The 27,183-nt window shown below is 37.7% G+C and overlaps 6 protein-coding genes and 2 non-coding genes across 9 annotated transcripts; 3 read left to right on the top strand and 5 right to left on the bottom strand.

The window, feature by feature from the left end:
- Positions 1–4,278: 4,278 nt before the first annotated feature.
- On the top strand, positions 4,279–7,166 carry LOC149386415 (Cytochrome b561/ferric reductase transmembrane protein family). The gene is made up of 4 exons (XM_089625234.1): positions 4,279–5,327; positions 5,498–5,662; positions 6,384–6,532; positions 6,619–7,166. The coding sequence occupies exons 1-4, from the start codon at positions 5,184–5,186 to the stop codon at positions 6,989–6,991; spliced, it is 831 nt and encodes a 276-aa protein (XP_089481360.1). The 5' UTR covers positions 4,279–5,183; the 3' UTR covers positions 6,992–7,166.
- Positions 7,167–7,487: 321 nt separating this feature from the next.
- UREG (urease accessory protein G) lies at positions 7,488–9,193 on the top strand. Its single transcript, XM_089625235.1, has 6 exons — positions 7,488–7,838; positions 8,067–8,127; positions 8,266–8,467; positions 8,568–8,689; positions 8,761–8,865; positions 8,999–9,193. The coding sequence occupies exons 1-6, from the start codon at positions 7,585–7,587 to the stop codon at positions 9,080–9,082; spliced, it is 828 nt and encodes a 275-aa protein (XP_089481361.1). The 5' UTR covers positions 7,488–7,584; the 3' UTR covers positions 9,083–9,193.
- A 3,931-nt stretch (positions 9,194–13,124) lies between these two features.
- Positions 13,125–14,577, top strand: LOC149386417 (uncharacterized protein At4g18257-like). The gene is made up of 3 exons (XM_089625236.1): positions 13,125–13,518; positions 13,703–14,008; positions 14,274–14,577. Exons 1-3 carry the CDS (start codon positions 13,205–13,207, stop codon positions 14,428–14,430), a joined length of 777 nt encoding a protein of 258 aa, XP_089481362.1. The 5' UTR covers positions 13,125–13,204; the 3' UTR covers positions 14,431–14,577.
- A 195-nt stretch (positions 14,578–14,772) lies between these two features.
- On the bottom strand, positions 14,773–14,845 carry TRNAR-ACG (transfer RNA arginine (anticodon ACG)). The gene has a single exon. It is a non-coding gene; the product is annotated as a tRNA-Arg (tRNA).
- An 81-nt stretch (positions 14,846–14,926) lies between these two features.
- On the bottom strand, positions 14,927–14,999 carry TRNAR-ACG (transfer RNA arginine (anticodon ACG)). Its single transcript has one exon. It is a non-coding gene; the product is annotated as a tRNA-Arg (tRNA).
- Positions 15,000–16,362: 1,363 nt separating this feature from the next.
- On the bottom strand, positions 16,363–18,084 carry LOC149386420 (NAD(P)-binding Rossmann-fold superfamily protein). The gene is made up of 5 exons (XM_089625396.1): positions 17,862–18,084; positions 17,599–17,793; positions 17,384–17,503; positions 16,910–17,182; positions 16,363–16,601 (listed from the first exon to the last, which is right to left on the bottom strand). Exons 1-5 carry the CDS (start codon positions 17,958–17,960, stop codon positions 16,437–16,439), a joined length of 852 nt encoding a protein of 283 aa, XP_089481522.1. The 5' UTR covers positions 17,961–18,084; the 3' UTR covers positions 16,363–16,436.
- A 436-nt stretch (positions 18,085–18,520) lies between these two features.
- Positions 18,521–22,810, bottom strand: MCM3 (Minichromosome maintenance (MCM2/3/5) family protein). 2 transcript variants are annotated; one of them, XM_089625395.1, is made up of 16 exons: positions 22,668–22,808; positions 22,474–22,571; positions 22,133–22,341; positions 21,842–21,972; positions 21,521–21,759; positions 21,174–21,410; positions 20,913–21,067; positions 20,622–20,830; positions 20,345–20,510; positions 20,062–20,264; positions 19,879–19,938; positions 19,685–19,774; positions 19,409–19,590; positions 19,258–19,326; positions 19,001–19,142; positions 18,521–18,895 (listed from the first exon to the last, which is right to left on the bottom strand). In XM_089625395.1, exons 1-16 carry the CDS (start codon positions 22,731–22,733, stop codon positions 18,836–18,838), a joined length of 2,316 nt encoding a protein of 771 aa, XP_089481521.1. In that variant the 5' UTR covers positions 22,734–22,808; the 3' UTR covers positions 18,521–18,835. The 2 variants fall into 2 exon arrangements, with proteins under 2 accessions (XP_089481521.1, XP_089481520.1); XM_089625394.1 differs by having other exon boundaries at positions 22,474–22,810.
- Positions 22,811–23,602: 792 nt separating this feature from the next.
- On the bottom strand, positions 23,603–26,268 carry KASI (3-ketoacyl-acyl carrier protein synthase I). Its single transcript, XM_089625650.1, has 7 exons — positions 25,735–26,268; positions 24,997–25,428; positions 24,624–24,797; positions 24,392–24,505; positions 24,194–24,295; positions 24,032–24,098; positions 23,603–23,931 (listed from the first exon to the last, which is right to left on the bottom strand). Exons 1-7 carry the CDS (start codon positions 26,179–26,181, stop codon positions 23,864–23,866), a joined length of 1,404 nt encoding a protein of 467 aa, XP_089481776.1. The 5' UTR covers positions 26,182–26,268; the 3' UTR covers positions 23,603–23,863.
- Positions 26,269–27,183: the final 915 nt, after the last annotated feature.

A 27,183-nucleotide genomic window follows, 5' to 3' on the forward strand; every position in this document is an offset into this window, starting at 1 on the left:
TACTTCTACTAATATGATACAAAGAAACAAATACAAAGAAAATGAGCTTCAAAGAATAGTTTGAGGCTTTGGGCAGCTTTTTTTTCAAAGGAATTATAATATCACATTCTCAATAGCTTTAGTACATTTCCAATCAGATGCAAAGACGATCAGTGACAAGAACCTATACTTACTACAAGATGCATTTGTAAAAAGGACAAAAAAAATGATATACACATATATATAGCACATTATTTCCACTGTGTGTTTTAATAATAGTATTCATTAAAAAAAAAAAAAAAAAAACCATGAAACGAGACTCAATAAAACACACTGAAGCATTTGTAAAAGGGAAAATAACACATTTATACCCTGTGTTTTAGTGAAATGTCGAGTTTAACCCTCGGTTTTCAAAAATGTCGAGTTCATACCCTCTGTTTAACTAAAATGACGAAATTATACCCTCTGGTTAACTAAAATAACAAAATTATACCCTGAAATGAATAACAGCGTCACAAATCTCCATTTCATTGATATTAACTCTTATATAAGAAAAACCGAATCAAATCTAAATCAGTACCCTAACTTCCAAATTCTCAATTTTGAAATAAAAATAGCCTTAAATTGAAATTAAATAATAAAACTCATACCTTCTAAGAGATAACTTCATTCCGTGTTCGAATTGTAACTCTAAATCCTTGATTCTTTGTTCGAATATGCGATTTTGATGACTATCAACTATCGATGTTTACCCATTTGTCTCTTTCTGTGTTCTTCACGATTAAGAGACTGTTGTTTATTTTTTTAGTTTTTAAATAAATTACATATATGACGCGAATGACTAAAGATAATTGGTGTTTATATATAAATATTATAGTCAACGTCAACGAAAAGTCAATAAAAAGAATATTCGTGACACTGTTGTCTATTTTAGGGTATAATTTGTCATTTTAGTTAAACAGAAGGTATAATTTCGTCATTTTAGTAAAACAGAGGGTATGAACTCGACATTTTTGAAAACCGAGGGTTAAACTCGACATTTCACTAAAACACAGGGTATAAATGTGTTATTTTCCCACTGTGTGTTTTAATAATAGTATTCATTAAAAAAAAAAAAAAAAAAAAAAAAAAAAAAAAAAAACCTATGAGACGAGACTCAATAAAACACACTGAAGCAAATAAAAAAAGGGGTAACAATTTAAAAAAAAAAAAGAAGGAAGCAAAAATAGGTTTATTATGACACTTATGGCCATATAAAGCATGCATACATGCATCAACAAACACATACATGCATCAACAAACACATCGTGGGTTCATCTAGTTAAAGTCACAGCCTTTATCAAATCTTCATAACAATAGCAATAATCAAATACTAATTATAAATTGAAGATCAACACTTCTCAGTAGAATGGATTTATCGGGATTAGGTTTATATCGGGATTTAGTTAATGCCCAATGCTAGTCGTACTCGTTAGGTTTATATCGGGATTAGGGTTTTTCACCGAGCAATGAAATCGCAGGGCTTTAGGCTTTGGCTGGGACTAGGATCATCTTGTAATTCATGAATAAACGAAGTTTATTTCGTGGAAATAACGAATCCCCTAATCTTCATTTTTCTTGTTTAAGGATTTATATGTGCATGATTAACGAGTTCACATCCCGCGACTGTGTGTCGTTGAAAGGTTGAAATCTGTTTCCATTGAAAATTTACTTGAGCTTTTTGATATTTTGTGTTTTCTCTGTTCTTTTTTAGGGATTTACGTCAGTATTTCTCGAAGTCATCGTTTTTCTGTGTTTAGCAATTTCACAGAACAATTTCACTGCTGGAAGATAATCTTAGGCCTGTGCACGGTCCGGTCCGGTCCAAAACCGGCCAAAAAACCGGACCGGACCGTTCAAAACGGTTCAAAAAAACCCAAACCGGACCGGACCAAAAAACTGTAAAAACCGGACCGGACCGGACCGTTTTAAATCATCCAGACCGGACCGGACCGTTTTAAACCGTTTAGACCGTTTTGAACCGTTTAGACCGGACCGGACCGGACCGTTTTGGACCGTTGGACCGTTTTGAACCGTTTAACATAATTTTTTTTAAAAAAACCATTAATTTTCCACCAAAACACAAACATATAATCATATTTAGGAGTTAAATACATGCACAAATGCCTAATTTGGTTAATTGGACATCAATTAATTTTTTTTTAATTTTTTTAAATTTTTTTATAAATAAACCGGTCCGGTCCGGTTTAACGGTTTTTTTTAAAAAAAAACCGGACCGGACCGTTTACATTGAGTAAACCGGACCGGACCGGACCGGGGAAAAAAAAAACCGTTTTAAACCGGACCGGCGGTTTAAAAATCCCCGGTCCGGTCCGGTTTACGGTTTTTACGGTTTTTTTGCGCCGCCCTAGATAATCTCATAGAGTCATGACCACAAAACAAAAAGATGTCAGTGTCGTTTGCTGTCAGGTCAATTCGTTTGGGTTATAAACGACAAAGATTAAAGAAACGACAAAGGGTTATAAACGACATTGGATTACAAATGACAAAGATTAAAGAAACGACAAAGGGTTATAAACGACATTGGATTACAAATGACAAAGATTAATGAAACGACAAAGATTTTCGAAACGACATTGGTTATAAACGATAAAGATTTAAGACAGAAAGAGACGATAAAGATTTCCGAAACAACGAAGGGTTATAAACGACATTGGATTATAAACGACAAAGATTTAAGAAACGACAAAGATTTTATAAACGACATTGTATTATAAACGACAAAGATTTAGAAACGACATAGGGTTAATAACGACAAAGATTTAATTTGAACAGTAGTTTCGCGAGGAAAACTTGTTTTAAATCTGTCGGGACGGCATTGTGTACAATGTTCTCATTCCAACATTGTGTGGAAGAATCGGATCGCTCTCATCTCAATATCATCTGTTCTGTGTAGATTACAGTTACAGGGTTTGAAATTTCTAATGTATTACCTTTTCTTTTATTGTATGTGGCTGCAGGTTTTGGATCGCCGATACAATACAAGGAGCGTCTAATGGCGGAGAAGGACCGGTCTGTGTGCCTGAGAAGGCATTTGGGTGGCTTGATTATGGAAATTCCTGTGAGCTCGATAAGATGTCGAAGTGGGTTTGGTTGAAACCATTGAAGGTGAAAAAGCTGATGTTATTGGTTTGGGCGTTTGGGATGAGATGGGCTTGAAGACGAGCCATTCTGGTTATCCTTCTCCAGAACTTGAAAGTCCTTTTAAAATAAATTATCTTAGCAAGAGAAGGTCTGAAAGTAATTTCATCTTCTGTCGCTGATTTCTCAGCAAGTATTGAACTTTCCTGTTAATTTTCTTACACCAATTCATTATACAGTTTCTGCCACTTAAGCTCTGCTCACACAATCCTTCATCCACTTGGGGATTTTGACTTGTCTTTCACTCTTTTAATCACTTGCTTGAGAGCTCCAATTTTTTTTTTTTTTTGTATGCCTCGACCCGAGAAAGCAAGTATTGGACCTATTTTTTAGTCTTAGATTGGTCCAATTCCAATTTCTGATCTAGCACATTAGCTGCTAGCTCGTAAATTTTTTAGTAGCTCACATTAGTTCTCTTCACTTCTATGACCTTTCTTTCTCGTGCTTTTGTTTTTTTAACATACACCTTCTTACTGCGACTTGCTTTTCAGCCAGACGAAATCTTCTCGTTGCCGGATATCTTGGCAAGACTCAAGACTCGACATGAATGAAGAGATATATATATATATATATATATATATATATATATATATATATATCTGGTGAGATCTTGTTTTTCTACTTTTTTAACCATACTTAATCATTGTCATGTTGATTTTATACGTGTTTAATTGATATTTTAGTATCGGTCCAGTTAGTATATCCATGATGGATTCTCATAGAGTTCCACTGATAACTTGGTCACCAAGGTAGTTGATTAAACTTTGAGTTCTTGTGGCCTAGTTAGGGGTTCTTGAAGTCTAACATACTAGTTGATTCTTCATAGAAGGAGTAAAAGCACGTAAAATCTTTAGTAATTTGTTTGGACAATCTGATCAGTCATTTTCCACACACCCAATTTTAATTTTGTTGTTGTTATGAGCGTGCCATTTGTATTAGATTACAATACGGTGGCTGTGGTCAGAGCCAATAATTGTGTCTTTGCATTTATCATATACACTTTTATATGTATATAAATTACACAGAGATCTGTGATTCATTGTCAGTTTCATGATGATTTTGATAGAAGCTGACCTGACTGACAATTATTATGGACAAAATTAGTTATACACTCTGACACTACTGGTTTTGTAGCAAAATCCACTAATTTTAAGCGATGACAATGTTTAGATTCTTGTTATTTTACATTCTATTAATTAATGATTCTTTGAGTGATATTTTAACTACTCACCAGAGTTTCTGACGGCTAAAGCGGCTAATACCTATGTGGTGTAAAGGGTTTAAGCCATTTTGAACATAGCGAAGGATAAAAATTCGAATGGAAATTACTTCCGTGAAATAAAATATTATGATGATCCTCATTATCATATTACTTCAGTGAAAATAATGTGAATCATTGCAATATTATTTTAAATATATTGATCCCCAGATGAAATGCACTAATTATGTCTGACATGATAGATTAGCTAGTTTTAAGTTGTATCTAAGTTCATCAATGCTTATAAAATAGATAAAGCCGCCTCCGCAGAACGGCATCGTTTCATCCATAATTGTTTTTATTTACCTCATCAATCATTCATCATTCAAGTTTGAAGTATGGGTGATTTTTCTTTATTTTTGGACAAAAAAGATGAGACAGAGTATTTCCACCTTTTGTATTGAACTTTAACTCATCCCACTTTTCTTTTCATTTATATTTGTTTCCCCTCCCATACCTAACTACCATATAAAGCGTATGTAATAATACCATTCATACTCAATAGCTACATGGGTAGTAAGTCATTATAAAACCAAAGGTTATCCAAGCATTGTCCCCTAAAAACTCCTTTATCATCAGAACCACCATAAATCCTCTATTTTGCCTCTACGTATCATTATATTGTCTGTCTCGCTAAGGAATGGTGAAAAAGCACCTGCAAGTGAAACGAGATTGATAGAAAGCTAAATCGGATTATAATATTTATTACTATTCAACAAAGTTTATTTTGGTTTGAAGAAAAAATATGCGGAGACTTTCTATCAAGCTTGTATCTTCTACGACGCTAATCTTTCTAGCTCAAGCTGTACCATTAGTCCTCTGTTTTTCCTATGAACATGAGCATCACCAATCTGGTCACAGGCTCAGGAAAAATAGCTCTCAAGCCCAGGTGTGTTTACTATCACTAGTTATTTTAGGCCATATCTCTATGTTTGTCATGTTCACCACAGATACATACACACATATGACCGTGATATATCATTTCTTATACATACATACATACATAACATACATATAACCGTCTGATTGTTGTCATATTTATAATAATGTTTTTTGCAGCTGAGTCCTGAGATGATATCTCACGTCACAGTTCATGGACTTCTTCTTTGGATTTCAATGGGATTCTTAATGCCTGTTGGTATACTTACCATCAGGGTTTCAGGCAGAGAGCAACGTGATTCAACCATGGCTAAGGTTTTCTTCTATCTTCATGTCATTTTGCAGGCAAGTACATAAATTACTATACTTATTCTTTACCGCTTATCCAAGCTGGAAGTTAATCAATACCACTGATTTTTTTGGAAATTAGTCCTAATAATAACCAAAATAATCTAATTAGTTAGCCATAAGCTGCGTTGATTAATACAAATCTAGAAAATGCTTATAGGTCACAAAATGTATTATTATGTCAGCCAGTGGCTATAATATTTGTATAAAACATCATCATCACAGGCTGCTTTAACTTTAATGATGGCGTCCACTACTAATTTTCTTCTTCTTTTTTTTTTTTAAGGCTAGCCCACAGGTTTCTATCATGCAGTATTTAAATTTTATCTAAGTTTTTTTTAATACCAAGATATTAACTGTTTTTTTTTGGATGGACGAATGATGTGTCTCTTCTGTTCGCTTAAATTCAATATAGATATATATATATATACACATGACACATGTGTGATTTTTTTTTTCAGTATTAAAAGAAAAGTGAAACTTACACGTACTTGCGTGACAAAAACATACAGATTATTATGTTTTTTTTTTTTAGTTGTTGTTTGAGTTTTTGCTTTCGCCGCATATCTTATTTGGGGGATGAAAATGATCAAATTGTTTACCAACGGAGCTAGACCGCCTAGTGATCAAGCAATCAACATATTAAGTGCACTTTATTTATAAAATAGAAACTTCATACACTTCGGTTAAGTATTTTTATTTTATTTTTACGAAGCAGATGCTATCAGTTCTTATTGCCACAGCCGGTGCAGTGTTGTCCATAAGAAATTTAGAGAATTCATTCAACAATAACCATCAAAGACTAGGCCTCGCTCTCTATCCCGCCATTTGGATTCAGGTCCTGATCGGATTCTTCAGGCCTCAAAGGTACTAAAAACTATATAGCATTCAAATTCAATATATCAGATATATATACTTAGCTGACATATTATATGTGTGTCATGTACGCGCAGAGGAAAGGAAGGAAGAAAGTTATGGTACGTCGTGCATTGGATACTCGGAACGTTGGTGTCGTTGTTTGGGATTATAAACATATACACGGGCTTAGAGGCGTTCCAAAAGAGGACGTTGAAAAGCACTAGACTCTGGACCATACTTTTCTCGGCTGAGCTCGCTCTCATTGCGTTCTTATACCTCTATCAAGACAAGAAAGAATACATGCAAAAGCAAGGAATGATGATTCAGGGCAATCTCGAAGCAGTATCGCCTCTTCAACCAGAAAGTGGGACCACTGCGAATAATATCATGGCTCGGAATAATAAGGATCTTCAGTTGGTGCCTCAGCCATGTGGAAAGCAAAATGCACTCAGGAACTTGTTTGACTAACTTGGGGATTACTTTTTTTTAGATTTCCCAATCATGTCATTAGTATATAGTATCTTGTTTTTTATAATTCTAAGTCGTGTACCCTTTTACTCGATTAAGATGTAAGCCCTCTTTAATTTTCTTACTAAAAGTACGAACGAAAAAATATATTGTCCATTTACAATGTGCATAAAAAGTAGCTCCGTAAAATTAGGCTTTTTTGCGGAGTTGGTCATAAAATTTGTAAATTTATAGTAAAGGGATGCATAAAAGAAAAGGAAATTTGACTTTGTTTCGCACCATGGATCACTTACTTTCCTATTTTGATGTGGACCACAATTTGTGGTAATAAAACTAAAAGTTAAAAACAAAACTGTAAAAGTAAATCGCGTAATTCATAAAATAAAATAATAATAATAAATAAACTACAAAGTAGACAAAAGTACAAACTACAAAATACAGCGAATTAATAGTGGAAGTGAAGGGCATTACGGTAATTTAGTATCAACATTATCTGCCTCGTAGATTCTTTCAACCTAAGACCTCTTTCATTCTCCTTTTGCACTACTGTTACAGCCGCACTACTTGTTACTCTCCACTCTCTCTCCTCAGATATGGATTCTCACGATCATCATCACCATGATCATCATCATCATCATCATGATCATCACCATCATGGGGATCAGAGAAGCGGGTCGTGGGTTGGGCAAGATGGGAAGGTGTACCATAGCCACGATGGACTAGCACCGCACTCGCACGAGCCCATATACTCGCCGGGGTTCTTCACCACAAGAGCTCAGCCACTCGTCACCAGGGATTTTAACGAGAGAGCTTTCACTGTTGGTATTGGTGGACCCGTCGGCACTGGGTATCACTTTTTTCTTCCATATCATTATTATTTATTCTAACGCTTCAAATCAAAATTAAAAAAAAAAAAAACATGGCAATCGAACCAAAAGTATTCTTTTTTTTATAATCCAAGGCATGGCTCTGCTCACGTGTTCTCGCTTTTCTGTCTCCGTTTAACTAATTTGATTTGACCCTGGTCAAACTCAAAGGTATTTGATTTTGACCTAATTTTTTTTTGTTATTGCAGAAAAACAGCTCTAATGCTGGCTCTGTGTAAACAGCTCAGGGACAAGTACAGTCTTGCTGCGGTAAGTCCTTTAAACTCGTTAGTTCGATATTCATCCTCAAAATATTTTGTTTATATATATATTTACTTTGTGATCAAACTATTATTTATATAAATCGTTAAGAAAAATAGACTGAGTAGTATGTTTGTGGATATATAGGTGACAAACGACATATTCACGAAGGAGGACGGCGAGTTCTTGGTGAAGCACGGAGCTCTGGCGGCGGAGAGGATTCGCGCGGTGGAGACGGGCGGTTGCCCTCACGCCGCCATACGCGAGGACATCAGCATCAACCTCGGCCCTCTCGAAGAGCTCTCCAACCTCTTCCGAGCCGACTTGCTTCTCTGCGAATCCGGTGGAGGTACATAGAATATTCTATTGCCTCTCTCTCTCTCTCTCTCTCTCTCTCTCTCTCTCGGAGTTATTCATTGCTTGCTTTGTTGGTACGTGCCTCGTTGCAGATAACTTGGCAGCGAATTTCAGCAGAGAATTGGCGGATTACATCATCTACATTATCGACGTCTCCGCCGGCGACAAGATCCCTCGCAAAGGCGGGCCCGGAATCACTCAAGCCGATCTCCTCGTACGCGCTTTCCTTTTTCCCATCTTAATAATTAAAATGGATTGGTTGACTAATTGATTGTTTGATCACAGGTGATAAACAAGACTGACTTGGCAGCAGCTGTGGGAGCCGATTTAGGCGTGATGGAGCGAGATGCGTTTCGTATGAGAGATAGCGGCCCTTTCGTCTTTGCTCAGGTTCCTTCAATCATTCATTCATACACTTTTTTTTAGCTTACTAAAACTCATGTGATATATATATATATATATATATATATATATATATATATATATATATTTGCTATAATATATGTGTGTATATGATGAGCAGGTAAAGAATGGGGTTGGAGTAGAGGAAATTGTGAACCACGTCTTGGTTGCTTGGGAAGCTATGACCGGGAAGAAGCGCCTCTGATTTTGAATTTGTTTTAGCTTTATAAATAAGTTCGGCTTTCAAGTATTGATTTTATGTGTTATTTCAAACTCAATATAACTAATAAAATCTTTCTTTTCATTTTGTATTTAATCACTCTGGCTACTGTGTTTGAGCTTTGACTTACTCTCGTTAAGGGCAAAGTAATAAAGGAGAAGTAATCGGATTATATATCACGGTGAAAGTTAAAGCTCGTGTGGGTTGTGAATTTTTTTTTTATTTTTTATTTTTTAATGCTTTCCTCTTGTGTTCAAGATCGGATTAATTTTTTTTACCCTCAGAGAGATAAATAGAGGAAAGAGTATTTTTAAATTTTATTTATAATTATTCAAAGTTAAAGGTACACTTCCTAATCTTCAAGATTTAAATATGAGAAATCATAAGTGAAATAATCCATGAGATCAATATTGACGAATGACCATTGAGCTCGTTTATCGTGAATAAGTCAATTCATCTGTTAATGTCTCGACCAATTGAGGACTTAAACTATCTCTCTTATCACCGATAATGCAGCCCAAGTTACTAAACGGTGAATATGCAACCCAAGTTACTAAAGGGTCTAAATGCGATTTCGGATGAAACAATTTAGACTAGGATAAATAGTATGTCACGACTCACGAGTCATCCTTGACAAGATTGAAAACATGTTTTTTGTGTTTCCACGACTACTTCAAGTTGCATGTGAATCTTGCCTCATGAAGAAAAAAATGTTTAGAGTTGAAGAGTGTGATCTCATCGTGTTGGGCCGAATCTTGTGATCTTGGATAACTTGGCAATATACTCACACTATGTAATAGCAATGGAAGGTTTGAAACGTGACACGACTTCTTGATTCATTGAGTGATGGGCTCAGCTCAAGTCATTCTGCACTATTCGCTTGAAAAATCTCGAAGAGATAATCCTTTTAGGACCCTAATATGATTGTGTATAACTTAATCATCTCTTGTAAGGTCTTTTAAGTTTCATAAAAAAATTTAGAAACGCCTCAAATTTAATTTGAGGTCTAAAATGCATGCAAAGCCATACAAAAAATGAATTTTCATACACCCCAATATTTTCTAAAATTTTCTCTCATGGTAATGTAGTTTTGAAAAATTATAATATTGTAGGTATCATGAAGATGTTGAGTTATTTTTGAAATACTATGAATAGCTAAATGGATAGTTGGTGTATCAACGACTGATAAAGCACAGGTTTCATTATAAAAAGATTGAGAAAGGCAAAAGAAAAAGAAAAAAATAAAAGCCTTGACAACTATGTTGAATATTCTGTGACATGATTTAATTCGGCAAAACAATTTTGTTAAAGTTGTTCGAACGAAACTTCAAAAAAGTTTAAAAGTCATTCAGTTAAAAAAAAGGCCTCTTGTCTATCCTAATGTTTAAACTATTATATAAACTTTCAAAGTATTAATGTATACAAATAAATATAACAAATATATAATTAACTGAACCACTTAAAAATATTGTGTTAAATAGCTAATCTTTTGTAAAATTTAAGTAAATAGTTATAATGGCGACGTGACATCTTTTGGATAGTTTATTTGTCTATGTGTTCGTTAATTTTTTGTAAATTTTATGACGTATTTACATCAATTTGGACTTATAATCAATATTTTTTTGGCCATTTATTAAAGACAAACAAAAAATTAGCTAAAAAAAAAAATTCAATATTTCATTGAGCTATATATCTACCTGGACCCTAAATATAATTTGAATAATATAAAACTGATTTGTGCTATAACGTGGAAGTGGAAGGCTATGTAGTATTATATACAAATTACCAAGTGCGATGTACAACGTAAGGAAAAAACTGGACGTCATATACGAATGGACAGTTGTCACAAATCGCTCTAAAATATTGTCCCACATCGTTCAAATACTATAAAATGGGAGAAAGAGATGTGCTATAAAAAAATGAAATGGTTACACTTAAATTGTAAGCTTATTTTTCACTTAAGTTCTATATGCTTCTGATTATGTGATGATTAGTGTTAATTTTTTTTCAAATTTATAATTTTTTTCGTTTCCGAAAATTTATTGATATTTATGTCAATAGATGTCATTAAATCTTAAAAAAATAGGTCAACTTTTTGAAGATTTATTGACATATTTATCAATAAATTTATAAATATCAATAAATTGCAAAGAATCTGATTTTTTTTTTATTAAGAGTTATTGACATGTTTATCAATAAATTTTTGGATCTCAATAAATTTGTATTTATCTCAATAAATTTGGAATATTTTAGAATTTATATATGATTTCAAATTTATAAAAATAATTTAAAATGTGAAATTTATAAAATTAACATCCCGAATTTGTTTCTTTTTTGGGAAAATAACACATTTATACCCTGTGTTTTAGTGAAATGTCGAGTTTAACCCTCGGTTTTCAAAAATGTCGAGTTCATACCCTCTGTTTAACTCAAATGACGAAATTATACCCTCTGTTTAACTAAAATGACGAAATTATACCCTCTGTATTGATTTGATTTAGTGATGTGAGAGGTAAATAAAATGATAAAAGAGATGAAAAATACAAATAAAATTAAAAGGTAATTATACCAAATAGATAGTAATAATTTTGGAATAAAATGCAATCTATTTTGGTCCAATATTTTTTTTGGGAGATTGACATTAATAATACCAAATAGATGTCACTTACTAAATATAACTCAAAACCTCAAATTTGATACAAATAGCACTCAAGTTACTGACCAAAGACAAATATACCTCCTCAAATATAATTTTTTTTTTTAAAAAGTAACCTTTGTCATAGTGATGCTTAGTTTTAGGGGTTATTGTTATTTTTCTAAATTATATTTGAGGGGAACGCCGAAGCCATAGGTCGGCTTTGAAAAGTGACCCAAAAGGCCAGTCGTCTCTGAAGAGAAAGGAAGCAGAGCCCAGTCGTTTTTTTTTCGAGCGGAGACAAAATAAAGAAGTCAACCCCATTCAAAAAGATAGGTATCACATTTCCTTTTCTTGCTTCATATTCCTTCTACTCGATTTTAGAAATGTGAAAGTTAATTAAGGCTTGGTTTTTCTTTGTTTAGAATTGGGATTTCTGAGCCAAAGCTTGATTATTTTAATCCGATGATGATTGGGTTGCCTTGGTTTGTTTTGTGTTTGATCCGACAAAAAAAAGAAGGCCAATACTTCAGGCGTCGCGTTCGTGGTCAAGCTCAATTTGAGAAACCTAGAAAAAGGAAAATCGGCCTTAGAGACAATGTCAACCCCAATTTCTAAAAAAGTCAGTGTCATAAACTCATTTGGTAAAAAAAGAGCAAAAAATTATTTTTGCATGTGGAAGAATTGCATGTATCTATGTTTGTTAGTGTTTTTAACATGTTATTATTCTTCAAAGTAGAAGAATTTGATGATGAACATGTCTCGAACTCATGATTATGAATATATTGACCAACGAGGATCTCGACCCAAATCTCCTGAGCAAGGAAGAAGACGATCCAAAGCTCCAGAGCGAGGAAGAAGACGAGCCCAGCCCCGATCCACGTTGAGACAATGACCAACGAAGAAGATGGACAAATTTATTTCAAGATGAACAAAATTTTTAAACTAGGTTTAGCATTCAAACCTGAAAAATGTGGATATTATTCTCCTATTCCAAGGGAAAAACAACGAGCTTTTTTGCGAAATTATGACTAGCTGAGTCTAATTTCCGACAAGCCTCGTGAAGAAAGATAACGGCGAGCTGCAGAATGAAAAGTGCGGGAGGAGTGAAGAGGGATGTGAGTGAGAGAAGAAGCCAAGCAGGAGTTGAAAATAAAAAGAAAAAAAAATAATAAGAAATATTTATTGAGAGTAGTTGGAAAAATAATTATTTTTTTTCACCTATTTCTTATATTAGTGTCAAATTTTGAATTTTGAGCTATATTTGACAAGTGAGATTTTCATTTAAAATTAGTGTCAACCTTTTTTTTTTTTTTTTTTTTTTTTTTTGGTCGTAATTTTAGACTTAGTCACGTCCCAATTGTAGAAGTAGAACCATTGACTCGACCAAAAATAAATAAACAATCATTATTCCTTTTCTTCTGGCTTTCCTAGAAAACCCGCTCGACCAAAGGAGATACAGGCAAAGCCTCATGGAAGAAAAACCAGTGTCTCAATCAATGGGCGAAGCAGATGAAGAGGGGAAGAAGAAGAAGAGAGTGATAGTGGAATCGCTGGGATGGCTAACGGAATCTTCCATAATGCCGAAGAAGCATCGAGAAATCTCCGGTGTCGGAGCCTCGTCGATAATGGAGCTCAAGGCTCAGCTGTACAAATCTCAGGAAGACACCAAGAAGTCCGGGGATTTATCCGGAACGGACGTTCAATTTCACCGCGCCAAGAGCAAGATCAAAGCTCACGATCCTCTCGCCGCCAAAAACTCCGGCGTCGAAGCCCGTGCCCTAAAGTACGCCCTTTTCCTTTCGATTCGATTCGTATTTCGACGATTCCTTGAAGAATTTAGGGATTTTTAATCTTTAAGAAACGGAAAAATCTCGTTGTGTGCCTCTAACCTAAGCAAACAATTCATAGATTTTTGAACACGTGTGATTGAATCTCAATTGAGGAACTAGTATTTGGTGAATAATTAGGGACAAACTTGAGCTGAAAGCAGTGAAAGACGGAGCGGTGAGCTACGCAGCGTTGGAGAAGAAGGCTGAGATTTATGAGAAGCTGGTGAGAGGCGAACTTTCCGACGAGGAAGAAAACGAGAAGTACTGTGTTGACTTTTTGGGAAAGAGGCACGAAGATGGATCAGAACAACGCCCCGATTCCGCTTCCGATGCCGGACCGCCGCCGGAGAACGGAGACGATGCTCTTCTGTTCAACACGAGACCTTTGGGGCTCGGCCGAGCCGCTGCTTCCAGAGACGACGATGAACATAAGCGCTTCGTGAGGTACTAAAACAAAATCTTGATAATCCAAATATGATATTCGAGCTTAATTGGTGTTTAGTAATGTTGTAATTCAGTACTAAGCTTATGTTTGAAACACTCTGATTATAAGATGAAAATGATATTTTGAGGATAGGGCACATGAGAAAACTAAAATCTCCATCGAAATATGAAAATGAAACCTAGATTATATCTCTCAAAACTAAAAATGAGTCCGTATTTTTTTTTCTTCTTACGAAGCTGTTTTTGTTTGGGCACGTATTTACAGGGAAGTTCATGAAGAAGTGAACCAAGCAAGAGTAAAGACGGCACAGCTCAAATCACGAAGGGAAGAGCAGGCAGCTTCTCGCCGGGAGAAACTGAAACAGGCTTATCTTCGCAAGCAGCTTCAGAAATTAAAAGCTGCATCGTCGGAGAATACGTGACCCGTTTTTTTTTTTTTTTTGTAACTTGAATTATGTAACTCCATTGCCTACATGAATCCAAGTAATGGACCATTTTTTTTTTTTTTGGTACATGTAATTGTAAACATATCTGAGAGTTTAGGACCTTTTTTTTAGGCTTAACTTAAAGTTTAGTCTCTTGCTGCTGGGTTTTCTCACTTCAATACATGATACGAGTACATATATGTCTGCTCTGTGTGCCTTTCTCTCAAGGTCTGAGACACAAAAATATGAATCTGTCTCACTGAAAAATAAGGTTGAATTCTTTTAAGAAAAGCGACTCTGCTGGGGATCAAAAATAAGGTTGAATCCTTTTATGAAAAGCGACTCTGCTGGGGATCGAACCCAGAGTCTCTGGTTTCGTAGACCAGCGCCTTATCCATTGGGCCACAGAGTCATTTTGTTAAACCAAGATTTTAATTTAATTATATTATTAACTAGGTAAAAATTTAATTAAAAAAAAGTAGTAGTTCAAAGTCGACTCTGCTGGGGATCGAACCCAGAATCTCTGGTTTCGTAGACCAGCGCCTTATCCATTGGGCCACAGAGTCATTTGCGTACGTAGCTATTAAATGCTTTATAATAAAGTTTATTAAAGTAATGAGTTAACGCAACTCATTAATGTTATTAACGTAATAACACTCATCACACACTGGTGTGTATCTTACTCCTTTGCTGCTCCTCTTTTTGGCTAGAATGCTCGACTAGAGCGACATTAGTGTGCATAATTTTGTCGCATCGCAAATAATTAATTGTGTCGTAGCTTTATGGTGTTTCTGAAATGATTCATTCAGTGCGGACATTTTTTTTTTACTTTGCCCTCATATTATTTGGATTAACTTGGAATTATTTCTAGCATATATATTTTAGGCCATTCATCTGAGAAATAATTTCCACAAATACAAGTAGAAGACGAAAGACAAAGCGGCAATTATAATTAAAAAATACTTGTCGAATATACTAGCAAAGATACAGTAACATGTATCCCATTCACCTTAAAGTTCCACCTTTCTCCATAATTATGCTTAATTCACACATAATTTGATAACAAGGTGCCAAAAGCCCAAGCATTGTTAAATAAAAGTTCAAGGAATGAGATGTTGCTTGTCATTTATAGAACGACTCATTTCCGTAGTGCCTTTTGCTTCTCCAGGCTGTGCCGGTTTAATTTAGTTTTAAGTTTTTTTTGTTAAAAATAAAACCCCTTTAAATAATAAAATAACAAACCCCAACATGCTTGAAATGATTCTGTTTGTTGTTTAGCTTTAATCAACTCATAACAGAGCTGGCATTTTCTTCATATATTCAACAAGCACTGCCTATATAAGCACTCCTTATGGTGCTTATCACTCAACACAACTAAACATACATACATATATAGCATATCACTTCTACTACATATAATTACCTTAGAACTCAGCTCAGACAGAGAGTCATGGAGGCTTACAAAATGGCAATGGCTATGACCATCTGCGCTATTGTTCTTTCGGCTTTCCTTACTTTTGGAGGTACGGTGGTCGCCGCTGAAGGCGCCGGAGTGATTTCTCCGGCGCCAGCGCCAATGCAAAGCGCCGCCGAAGCTCTCGGTGCTCCGGCGGCAATCGCTGCTGTTGTTTCTCTGTTCGCTTGGTTCTTCTAATCTTCGAGTCATGCTTCGTAAACTATTTGTCAACTAATATTCACTTCTTGTTAAGCCTCCGTACTTTAGACTCCTGGTATGAGTTTGTAATTTCTTGACAATAAAGTCATTCACTTTTACTTTTTTCTTATTTACTTCTGCCTCTTTATTGATGAAGCTTTGTTGAATTACCTGGTGAAATGTTTTGCAATTTTTAATTTTTATAGATTTACATGTGACTGAATTATTCACTGTCTAAAATACCTCATATTACAATCGGTAAACCGCACCATATATGGCAGAGACAAGCAACATGGCATCCACATATAACAAAAAAAAAATGCTTTAGATACAAGCATACACGCAAATATTACCGTTGCTTTATAGAACCGAAAAGATCCTGATACGAAACCTTTGGAGCATCGGGTCGTGCGACGATCTCCACGACTTTGAAGTGCGACTCGGGGCAGCGTAGAGCCTCCACAGCCACTTCGGCAACCTGATCTCTTGATATGTTTCCCGCGTAAAGAGTGTCCTAACATTAACACACCACCAAAAGTCAGTCCGCAATTAAATTTCATCAGAATATATGATACGCACCGTCTTTAGTTTTTGTTATACCCTAAAGGAAATACACTAGATCGATATCAGACTTTCGTGAAGTCCTGTGCTCTCCAAATCGAAATTTCTCCCTCAATCTATTAGTATCTTCCATACCTATTCTCTGCTACTCATTGTTATTCATAGACTAACTTAACTTCTAGATATTCTACATTTAACACTCTAACTATAATTTATCGTTATACTACCCTCCATATGTAATGACTATAACACGTGTCGCACCTCTGGTTCCATCACGAGGTTTCCCGAGGGTGGGTCGTTTTTCAAGCCACCGGGCCTGACAATGGTGTAGTTGATTCCCGATTTCCTCACGTGTTGCTCTGCCTGAAGCTTTGCCACCAAAGTGAGCCCGAAGACGTTGAGGAATATGTAAGCCGGGTTCAGAATCTGTCCCATCGCAGCTCCGTTCACCAGAATTGAACTTATGAGAATGAACCGGTTCACACTTTGCTTACGGCACGCTTCTACAAGATTCACCGTCCCAAAATTATCCACCTGGTTCCGAGTAATTGTTAGCTTTCACAACTAGTGGTACGAATTGCAACAAGAAAACAAGTTGTTAATGTCTGGAAATGAGTTTGATAAATTAATGGAGGCTCATTCATATCTCTTTCTCAGTGTTGTGAACTAAGGTCAAAACTCAGTGAAGAGTTATAATGGAAACAATGGTAAGGTCAGGTATGAGATGAGAAAGACCTTCCATGGAGCAAAGACATCCCAGCCTGGCTTAAACCCTGTAGCGCAAATCACGGCCTCCGAATCGTCGCCGATGGCTTCGGCCAGCTTATCGGCGCCGTCGGTGACATCTGCTTTCACCTAAACGAGTGGCAGAAGAATCATCAGAACCAACCACGACATTCACCGAGGAACAGAGAAGCTCAAATCAGCTAGGGTTTTGCGACGGAGCTCACGATTTGAAGAGCCGGATTGTCGTTGGAGAGAGTGGACCTGGCCTTGTCCACGTCCCTTACGCCGGCTTTGACGGCGAAGCCTTTGGCGAGAAGCTGGTCGACGATTCTTTTGCCGGTGCTTCCCGTAGCGCCGGCGACGAAGATTTTCCTCTGGTTCGAGTCCTCGGTGATCTCGCTGGCCTGAATCCCTTCCATCTGAAACGCAGAGAAGGAGTGAGACGAGACTAGAGTACGACGAATTGGAAGTGGTGTTGAGAGCGTACCTTGGTGGCGGCGGTGAGCGCGGGAAGGAGATGGTGAGAACGTCGGTTGCGAGATTGGGGATGGAATGAGCAGAGAAAGAGAGGCAAACGAGCGGCCATGTTTGCCGTACTTCTCCTTTTCGGGGGATTGTTAACCTCTTTTTTGTCGTATTCCAGACTCGACGCCCACCGCACAAGTTTCCACAATTTTTTAATAACTCAACCTGGTGTTTATTTTGTCGATACATGCTCAGCCAAAATTCTTGCTTTATTACTTGACCATTGTCACCTTATCATGAATCCCGATATGTCATTATTTACTCGTGAAGAATGAAAATGTTTTTATATTTAATTGATGATTGTCGTATTCAAACCTTCTCTCAAGTCTCAACAATATCATTCCTTGGTGATCCGATATTTTTTGTTTTTTTAACCGATCAACAGACGGTTCAACCCACTTCAAATTAGTCTGTTGAATATGATCAAGAATTTTTTAAAAAAAAATATCATTTCTACTTGAACTCCTAAATTATAATAACACTATTCAAAAGAGTTTTCATATGATTTATTTTTTATCTGGTACAGTCCGTCTCAAAATTTCAATCATTTAACGCCATTTTTGGCAAAACTCTGATTTCACAAGCTCAGTGATATATGAAGATGAATTCTCACCACTCTAATAAACGAACTTGAGGCAGGTTAGGTTGTCTATAATGCTTTAGCAACAAACAAACAAAAAAATACAACAGGTCCCATCGACTGTCAAGAGATTATAAGACTCAAAAGTTGAAAAACCAAAGAGTACACTACAGCTTCTAGATTGTTAGCCTGGAGATTTTATCAAGAAATACTTGGGCAAAATAAGAAATAAATAATCATACGCCTCCGGTTTGAGATTATCAGCCAAGCTGCCAATTCATCTGAAGAGAATAGCAACAACCATTTTTGCAGATTTACACAGCCAATCTTTGACACTAATAGAAGGCTTTCACAGCTCATGATATCATATGCACGGATTCTCCAGCGACCATGATTCTGTTAGCATCTTGAAGTTTCTGAAAAAAAAAAGTAGTAAACCCCGTGTTATGATTTTGCACCCAATCGCCGTATAAGATAAACAGCTACGAATATATAGGAATATAGATGTTGAAGAAACTTGCCTCTAAAAGAGATGTGATCTCTGCCCTGGAGTAGCTAACATCTGCTCTAGTGTTGACAGCATTCTCGATATCGTCGATGGATATGACTTCTAAGCGGTTTGACCGCATATGCTGCCCGAACAAAGAGTTGAACGCTTCTATTCTGCAATAACAAAAAAAAAAAAAAACATTAACACCAGAAATTGCCATAAATAGATGATTGAAAGAAGAAAAAATTAACAGCTGAAAAATAAGTAACAAGTTCTAATTCAACCGACCTCTCGGCAGTAAGATCAGGAGCAGATTGGGTCGGAGGGTCATCAACATCCATGGGATCGATCGTTGGCCTGGAAAAAAGAGTCAAGATGATTAAGCATCGTGTCGATGAAGAGAAGACTCTCTGAACATACGCGAAACCTAATGACTTACCCTTCTTTATCAGAGGCACCAGTGTCGGGCCCGCCTTTCCCGTCTGACCGGCGATTGGATTTACTTTTGCTTCCCAATTCCTTCTCCCTTTCGTTCTCACGGTCCTCCATCTCAGTCAGCTCCGTGTGATATATCGCAAAGTATAGAACTTTCAGCGCAGCGTCAACGTCAGACTTCACAACCTGTTGAACAAGATCAAATATCAACCATGTATTGGTATTTACTCACAACTTCACAAGCACTAGAACCATATAATGATATGAATATCGGTATTACCTTTCTACTCAGCTTCAGCTTGGCATGAGCAGTTGAGAGACGGATAATGGTTTCCAATGTTCTGGCCGTAATCGGAAGTGTCCCTCCAGTCTACACAATGAAAAAAAAAAAAAACAATATTAGCCTGAAGGACAATACACAGCGATTGGATGAATGTTACAATTTGCTTGTTCTCAAAAGATATTCCATTTTACCCTGGAACTTGAACTGGAGTTTCTAAGTTCAGCATATGCAGTTGCAATCTGTTCAGATGCCTACACGGACAAATGACGAGCACAGCAAAAAAATGAGTTATTTTGAGATATTTAGGAAGTAATGGAAGGGATTATGTTAAAAAAAAGGGTGTTTAGAATGGATTTACACCAATGCACAAGTACCTCGTCTGTAAGATCAGGTTGAAACCTATGCTTTGCATAATGAATGTACTTTTTAAGAAACTTAATGGTGAGTGTATCACGCTTTCGGCCCTTATCCGTTTTCTTTCCGTGCAACATTCTATTGTATTTTACAAACACAGTCGAATCATTATCAGCTTCCTCTTCCCTCCCATACCTCGAATTCCCATCGAGTGTTGCATCGCCTGCACTTTCAATAAACACAATCTTCCTTTAAGCATTTAATATCTACCTTTAAGCATTGAAAATCACTGCTCAAACGTACCTCCATCAGTCGCAGAGCGAAATCGATGCATACGCAGGACGTGTTCCGAGATGTGGCGGTCGATATCGGCGTCCATTTGGTCCAACACAATAAAAAGTAAATCAAAACGGGATAGTAGAGAGTCCGGAAGCCCAATATTTTTCGTAGGCGTCAACGACCGATCATACTGCAACACAAATTAATTCAACATAAAATGTCGAGAATATACTTCTGGGCTCAAAGTTCCCAAGTTTTAACACATCACGGAAATGATTCGAAGACGTGGTGCTAAACTAACCGTTCCATATATAGGATTAGCCGCAGCGACCACACTGCAGCGAGCATTAAGCGATGCGTGAATACCGGCTTTGGCAATTGTTACAGTCTGCTGCTCCATAACCTCGTGTATGGCGACACGATCCTGATCGTTCATCTTGTCGAATTCGTCGATGCAGACAACGCCGCGATCGGCGAGAACCATGGCACCAGCTTCAAGCCTTCTCTCTCCTGATCACGTGTAGATAGCAATGTTCAGAGAAAGAGAAAGAAAACACAAATATTACATCACTTGAGAGACAAACGACCTAACCTGTTTCCTGGTCAGAAGTAACTGCAGCTGTCAAACCGACACCAGAAGAACCACGACCGGTAGTTGATATTGCCAACGGAGCAATGTTTATAATTGCTCTCAGAAGCTGAGATTTAGCCACGGAAGGATCACCGACCATCATCATGTTAATGTCTCTGAAAAAAGAAGAACAAGAAATTTAATTGCTACGAAATAGAACTACCAAACAGAAATAGGCTTGTGCAACTCTAGAACAAATGTTACGACTGGAACATTACTCACCCTCGCAAGTGAGTACCATTCTTTAAGTTCTTTTCTACTCCACTAAGCAAGAGCAGTACTACAGCTTTCTTTATCCAAGAATGCCCGTATATGGACGGTGCAAGTGAATTTCCAAGAAGGTCAAACACGTCATCTCTATCGGCAATTTTCTTTATGTTCTTCAAGTCTTCAGGGGTGTAGATTGGTGCATTTGCCTCTTTGTTGAGCAGAGAAACATTGTTAGCTATGAGAACCGTCCTGCGAAACACATGCCGCTCAACTTATTCAGGCAACTAAACAGGTTTATTTTTTGTCATCTAATTATCAGACAAACAGTTTTAAAGCTTATGAACTTGGTCGGGGCATACCTGAATACGCCATTGACGCTGCCTTTGCTCTGTCCAGGAAGAGCTTTGTAAATCCCTACAATGGCCACTCGATCTCCCGGCTTGCACGCATCAACTAGGTCTTCCTCGACTATCACATCAACTGTTCGTGGAAGCTGACCGGGAGCGGAATTCTCCGGTACTTCTTGCATTGACAAGGTCTGGTGGTCTTTATACTTGCACATTCCATACTCGGTAACCAATAAGTTTCCATTTTCATCCTAATAAAGAAATTCTTTTCAGAGACAAACCCCCATGGTGAAATACAAAGTAAACACTAAAATGAGAGAAGCTTGTGATTACCCTTGTGGGATAAACAGCTCCTGTGGGCAGCCCCATATTGGAAGTAATGTCTCGGTACTCACGAGCCATGAAGTTTCCCGTGCTCGGACAAAAGTGAACACTTTTTACGACTTTTGGCCTTACGAGCGAACCTACAGAAACAGGTTGGCTCAGAGTTAAAATTACCCCAGAGTGTCTCACTACAACCTACTTCATATCAAATTGACAACACCAACACAGCAAAGAAAACATGGACGCATCTACGGAAATAAAGAGAAAGCGCAAACAAGGTTCTAGGGTTAGGAAACTTACATTTGGTGATGATTCCCTCAACGCAGACCATTGAGCCGATGAACTGAGAGAGAAGCTCTCTCGGGGTGACTCGCCGAGAAACGAAAGGGCCTTCAAAACCCACATTCACTTGCTCTCCTTGCTTCAAGTACTTTCCGTCAATTTTGTTGGCCACTTCCGTGGCTGCGTCACTAAAAGCTTGCATATACTCGCCCGGGTTCCTCAGAATCCTGAACACTCTCACAATTAAGGAAAATAGGAATATCGCAACTAAACCCTAAAAAGAGAATTATCAACAGGAATTCAATATCTTCTCGGGAACCAAACGAGAATCGAGGAACGGAGTTCAGAGAGGAGCGAACCTGGGTCCGAAATCGGCGAAGGCGTGGAGATCGGAGATGTTGACGATGAGGCGGCGACGCTTGTGGCTGATCATGGCTTTGATCTCCTCCATGTATACCTGCAAATCGACAGGAAAACAAACTAATTCGTCGAACCAAAACGCTGAAACTTGAAAGGGAAAAGGTAGATTTGACGGAGAAGAGAGAGCGCGTACACCGTCTTCGAGGAACCCCATGAGCTCACGCTTGTGAGCAGCCCTAACTTCTTCGCTGATGTCCATTTCTGAGAGAGAGAGAGAGAGAGAGAGAGAGAGAGAGAGAGATGTAAATGGAGATGAAGGCTGGCTGTTCAATTTTTTGGAAGACCCTATTGCCGGACCCTAGAAAGCCTTTATTTTGGCGGCAATGTGAGTGTAATTGGCGGGAAACAGCACCCAATTGCTACTTAACACGCGTCCTCTTTTTTTTTCAGAGGCGAAATAAATTATTTATATAAAAACAGGGATGTGGCCAAATTTCATGTAAAAATTGAGGGAAAAGTTTGTTCTTCAGAAATAAAATTTTGAAATAAAAAATAAATGTTTAATTTTGTTAGTTAAAATTCGTTTTTTAAAATAATTAATTTTGATGTTATATTATGGGATTTATTTGAGTTTTTTAGTATTTATGAGCCAATTGAAAAAAAATGACAAACAATGAAAAGTAAAGAACATAAAAAAAATAAAAAAAAAACCTTGAATATAATATGAATAAAAGATTAGAATTAGAAATATGATAAAAAAAAAACATTAGAATATGAATATCAGGGTATCATAAGTTTTCAAATGAAAATTACATAGTACAAAATAGTATAAAACGAAAGGGAGAGAAATGAGTGATATGAGAGAGGTGTGAAGAAATAATTGTTAATGGGGAGTTTATAAATAAGAATAAATAATTTGGGATAGAAATTGTTTTTTTTTTTATTTCGAAGGACGAGTTAGAAGCATTAGAACGGATCCATCTAATCAGTTTTTTTTTTTTTTTTTTTTTTTTTTTTTTAAGTTAAATGTCAAAATTTTAACGCTGTCCAACCAAAAAAACTGTCCAAAGGCTCCGGACTTAAATCAGATGCTTCTGTGTATATTGTAGAGATTTGATTGTTGCCAAGTTATAAAAGCCAACAAGCGGTAAGATATTTATTTATTTCTACGAATTGGAAGAGAACTAAAACATAAAGCGCCTAGCCACTCTAGCCAGCAAAATTATGAGTTCAAACTTCAAACCGAGTCGTCCATACAGGACTGAAAAAACAACGACAAAAAAAACCAGCACAAATGGCTCGGAGATAATAAACAAATTCCATGAAAAAGCCTCGTTAAACAAAAACCTATCCTTAAGTGAAGAAAAAAAAAATTGAATGCTAGCTGAACTATTCCTTGAATGCAGAGAAGGCGACCACCGAGTTATGTCCACCGAACCCGAACGAATTAGAAATGGCTGCAAAAACAAATCCAGTAAGCCAAGTCAGTTTATTCGCCGGTAAAAACCTAACCGAATCTCACAGTAACTTGAATTGTCTTATTTTTATGTTACGTACCGACATTGACCTCGTGCTGTTGTTTTACATTCGCGACGGTGTCGAAGTCCACGGCAGGCTCTGGGTTCTGCATTTTCCATATCATCAAAATTAATGAAAGTGTAATAACAATTATAAGATATGTCTTTTACTATTTACTATTTAGTGTGAAGCGTGACTTACAAATTGGTTGATGGAGGGATGTAACCACCCAGAGTTGATGGCTTTCACAGTGGCAATAGCTTCCAAACCTCCGGCGGCACCGAGGCAGTGTCCGATCATAGACTGCGACAAATTGACCCGAAAAAAATAAATCAATAAAAAGATCATAGTTTAGTTCATTCAAACTTTGGATGGTTATGGGAGAGATAGAAAGAGTGCCTTGGTGGCATTGATCTTGATCCCTGAAGTGTTCTTGAAAACCTTCTTGATGGCGTTAATCTCAGCCAGGTCACCAGCGAGAGTGGATGTTGCGTGTGCATTGATGTAGTTAACCTAATGGTGTTCAAATGGCAATAGATATACGTAAAAAGGACACGGAAATGAAGTGTGTGAATCATGAAAAACACATATTTCATCCCAGAGACATGATGATTAATGGGAGATAATATACCTCTTCATGAGACACACCAGCGTCTTCGAGGGCACTCATAATGCAAGTGGAGACACCGAGCCCATCGGCTCTCGGATCAGTCATGTGATGAGCATCACAGTTTATAGCACCTCCCAAGTACTCAGCAACAATCGGCGCACCTCGTTTCATCGCATGTTCTAAGCTCTCCATCACCTTGAAAGAATGAGAAACTTTGTATTTTCCTTACGTTGTTTGGATCTCGGAAAATTCGAGGGTAAATTCCCCTTAAATCATATTTTCCCTTAAAATTTTCATTTTTCGCAATACATTCCGGGTTATGAACAATAAACATAGCCTAAAACTCTGAAAATTCAACCAAATCGATATCAACACGTAGTCGATGAAGGCTTACCAATACTCCGGCGCCCTCGCCCATGACGAAGCCATCGCGGTCCTTGTCCCACGGCCTGGAAGCTGTTTGGGGTTCATCGTTCCTCTGAGAAAGAGCCCTACAAGCAACGAAGCCTCCGAGCCCGATCGGGATGATCGCAGCTTCGGTTCCGCCGGCGATCATCATGTCGGCCTCGCCGCGGCGAATGTGATTCGCGGCCGCGTAGAAGCAGTAGTTGGACGTGGCACAGGCGGTGGAGATAGAGTAGTTCGGACCCATCAAGCCGAGATCGATCGCGAGAAGCGCAGATCCCATGTTTGTAATCGCGTACGGGATGAAAAACGGGGTGATTTTCCTGTGCCCTTTCTCAATCAGGGCTTTCACACCATCGGAGAAGACCGTGAGACCGCCCATACCAGTCCCAACGAGCACGCCGGCTCGTTCCTTGTTGATCTGCACGGAAGATTGAATCGCCAGAATTACATAACCAATTAATCTATCGAATTACATTCATCATATGGAAGCCTCTGAGAAGCTCTACGCTGAAGAAAATTCGTAAATACCCTAACTACTAAACAAAACTACTACATTCTGTTTTGCCATGCGAATTCAGTGAAAAGAAATCACTCATGCGTTTCGCTTCCACCAATGACCTTACCAAATCGAAAAATGTCCAGATCCACAATTCAACTAACACATTTCCGAAATGAAACAGATAAAGCAACAACAAATCGAGGAAAGAAAAAAAAAATCCCTAACCGTGGAGAGCTTGTCTCCGCCGAGGCCGGCGTCGACGAGAGCCTTCTTCCCGGCGACAATGCAGTACCGGAGGCAATCGTCGAGCCTCCGGTCGTTCTTCCCATCGATGAATCCCTCGGAGGAGAATTCCCGGATCTGACCGCCGAATCTCGTCGGGAACTTCGAGGCGTCGAAGCGATCGATCGGCGTGATTCCGCTGACTCCGGCGAGGAGCTTCTCGTAGTAAGCGTCGACGTCGTTACCAAAGACGGAGACCAGTCCCATCCCGGTGATCACCACGCGCTTCTTCGGGTCCTTCTCGCGCTTCGGCGCCGAGACCGTGGGGGCTGAGGCTCGGACGAACGAGACTCGCTTCGCCGCCGGGCGGGCATTGAAGAAGCGCGGGGTTCTCGCGCGGAGGGGCTCGAGCGGCGAGCTTCGGAGCGTCGGAGCTTGAACTGCTTGCATGGCTGAGTCTAGAGAGAGAGAGAGAGAGAGAGAGAACGAGTGCGTGTGTGTGTGGCGATGATAACAATGAAGAGGCGAGAGAAAGTATGTGCGTTTTGTTTGGGTTTTGGTTGTTTTAATAGGCATTGTATCTCTGCCACGTCACTTCGCTTGTCCACACTTTAGACTCTACCATTGGAACAATCGCCTATACGGCCTTTTTTTTTTTTTGGGAAAATATTTAATTTTATTTACAGGGAGAGATAGAGATGCTGTTAAATTTTACATATACATGTTTATGGTCTTTTTCTTTAATGGAAAACAAGAAAATTGGATGGATCTTTTAAGTCTTCGAAATGCGTTTTGCTTTAGTCAACAGTTTATAAAAGCTAAGCAAGAGCAAAATTGTGTTTGATTGGGGGTAGAGTTTGAAAGCTCGAGTCTTTAGAAATCACTCACAGTCACAGTGAGTCATATGTTTTAGCTTTTGATGCTTTGCTTGGTTATGACAAGTTAACGAATTATTTAGTTTCAAGTCTCAACTTCAAAGACATCTGATTTTTGCGTATCCGCTTTGAACGCGTGTTTAATTAATTAGTAATTGGTGCAATATTAGTCCTGAGTTGTTTTCTTTAGTTTAACGACCTTTTAAAAAGGCAGTCACAGCATGCGTAAGGCAAGAAGAGAGGTAATAATGGTGAGTTATGTAGTATATGACTAAAACAAATCGGATGACCAAAACACAGACTTTTCTATAGCTTACTTTAAAAGAAGTCAATTATGTGTATATCAGTCTCGCAGACAGGTGACCAGTAATTTCCATGTTCTTTATTTCTATAGGAATTATAATAGGGTTCATTGATATTCCTGGTATAGTAGATGCTATCACATACAATCATACTCAATTCGATGGAATTGTTTGATCTTAAAGGGGATCTTCTATAATTTTGCACATGAGGGGTTATTTCTTGGTTTCGTCCAGTCATTAATAACTTAATTATTTTTAGATAATAGTATATAGAA

The sequence above is a fragment of the Urtica dioica genome, chromosome 9, assembly GCF_054948205.1.
Source record: "Urtica dioica subsp. dioica isolate 48M chromosome 9, U.dioica_male_clone48M_v1_H2, whole genome shotgun sequence".
NCBI lineage: Eukaryota > Viridiplantae > Streptophyta > Magnoliopsida > Rosales > Urticaceae > Urtica > Urtica dioica.